This window comes from Morus notabilis, unplaced genomic scaffold (assembly GCF_000414095.1).
Source record: "Morus notabilis unplaced genomic scaffold, ASM41409v2 C11281551, whole genome shotgun sequence".
In the NCBI taxonomy this organism is placed as follows: domain Eukaryota; kingdom Viridiplantae; phylum Streptophyta; class Magnoliopsida; order Rosales; family Moraceae; genus Morus; species Morus notabilis.
Genome location: NW_010384178.1, coordinates 1 through 673, shown reverse-complemented (window position 1 = coordinate 673; position 673 = coordinate 1). Strand labels below are relative to the sequence as shown.

Here is a 673-nt window from a genome sequence, read left to right as displayed (position 1 = left end):
ATTCCTCGCGAATCAACTCGAGAAGCGGCCGAACTCGTCCTCGCTCGGATCTCAGCTCTCCTTCAAGCTCCGGCAGGTTTCTCAGGAACTGAAGCGCATGACGTCCTCCAAGAGGTTTCAGAACAAGATCGACCGGAACAAATCCGGAGCCGCTCGAGCCCTAAAGGGCTTGAAGTTCATGAACAAGAAAAATGTCGGCGCCGAAGGCTGGGCCGAGGTTGAATCGCGTTTCGATCAGCTTGCCGTCGATGGAGCGCTCCCGAAATCGAGGTTCGGGCAATGTATAGGTACTGTTTGGTTGCCGAGAAAATGGGAGAGAAAGTTGCTTAATTTGTTCATGTGTTTGGTTTGTTTTTCATTTTTCATTTTATATTTTTGTTATATATGGGACAGGGATGAACGAGTCGGGTGAGTTCGCGAACGAGTTGTTTGACGCGTTGGCTCGGAGGAGAGGAATAACGTCGAGTTTTGTGAGCCGAGCTGAGTTACGCGAGTTTTGGGAACAAATTACTGATCAGAGCTTTGATGCAAGACTTCAAACCTTCTTTGACATGTGAGTTCACAGCGTCGGTTTAATTTATTTACTTTATAAATTTCGCATAAGCTTTGAAAGTATAAGCTTTGTTCGTTAACATAAATTAATTTTACGTATACAATAATAATTTTAGAATTT

General features: G+C 44.3%; 1 protein-coding gene across 1 annotated transcript; it reads left to right on the top strand.

Annotated features, from left to right (window-relative positions):
* Positions 1-12: 12 nt before the first annotated feature.
* Positions 13-553, top strand: LOC112094820 (respiratory burst oxidase homolog protein B-like; the record flags this gene model as incomplete). The annotated part of the gene is made up of 2 exons (XM_024176504.1): positions 13-287; positions 394-553. Coding segments are annotated over exons 1-2 (350 nt in total), but the record flags the coding sequence as incomplete, so codon positions are not given.
* Positions 554-673: the final 120 nt, after the last annotated feature.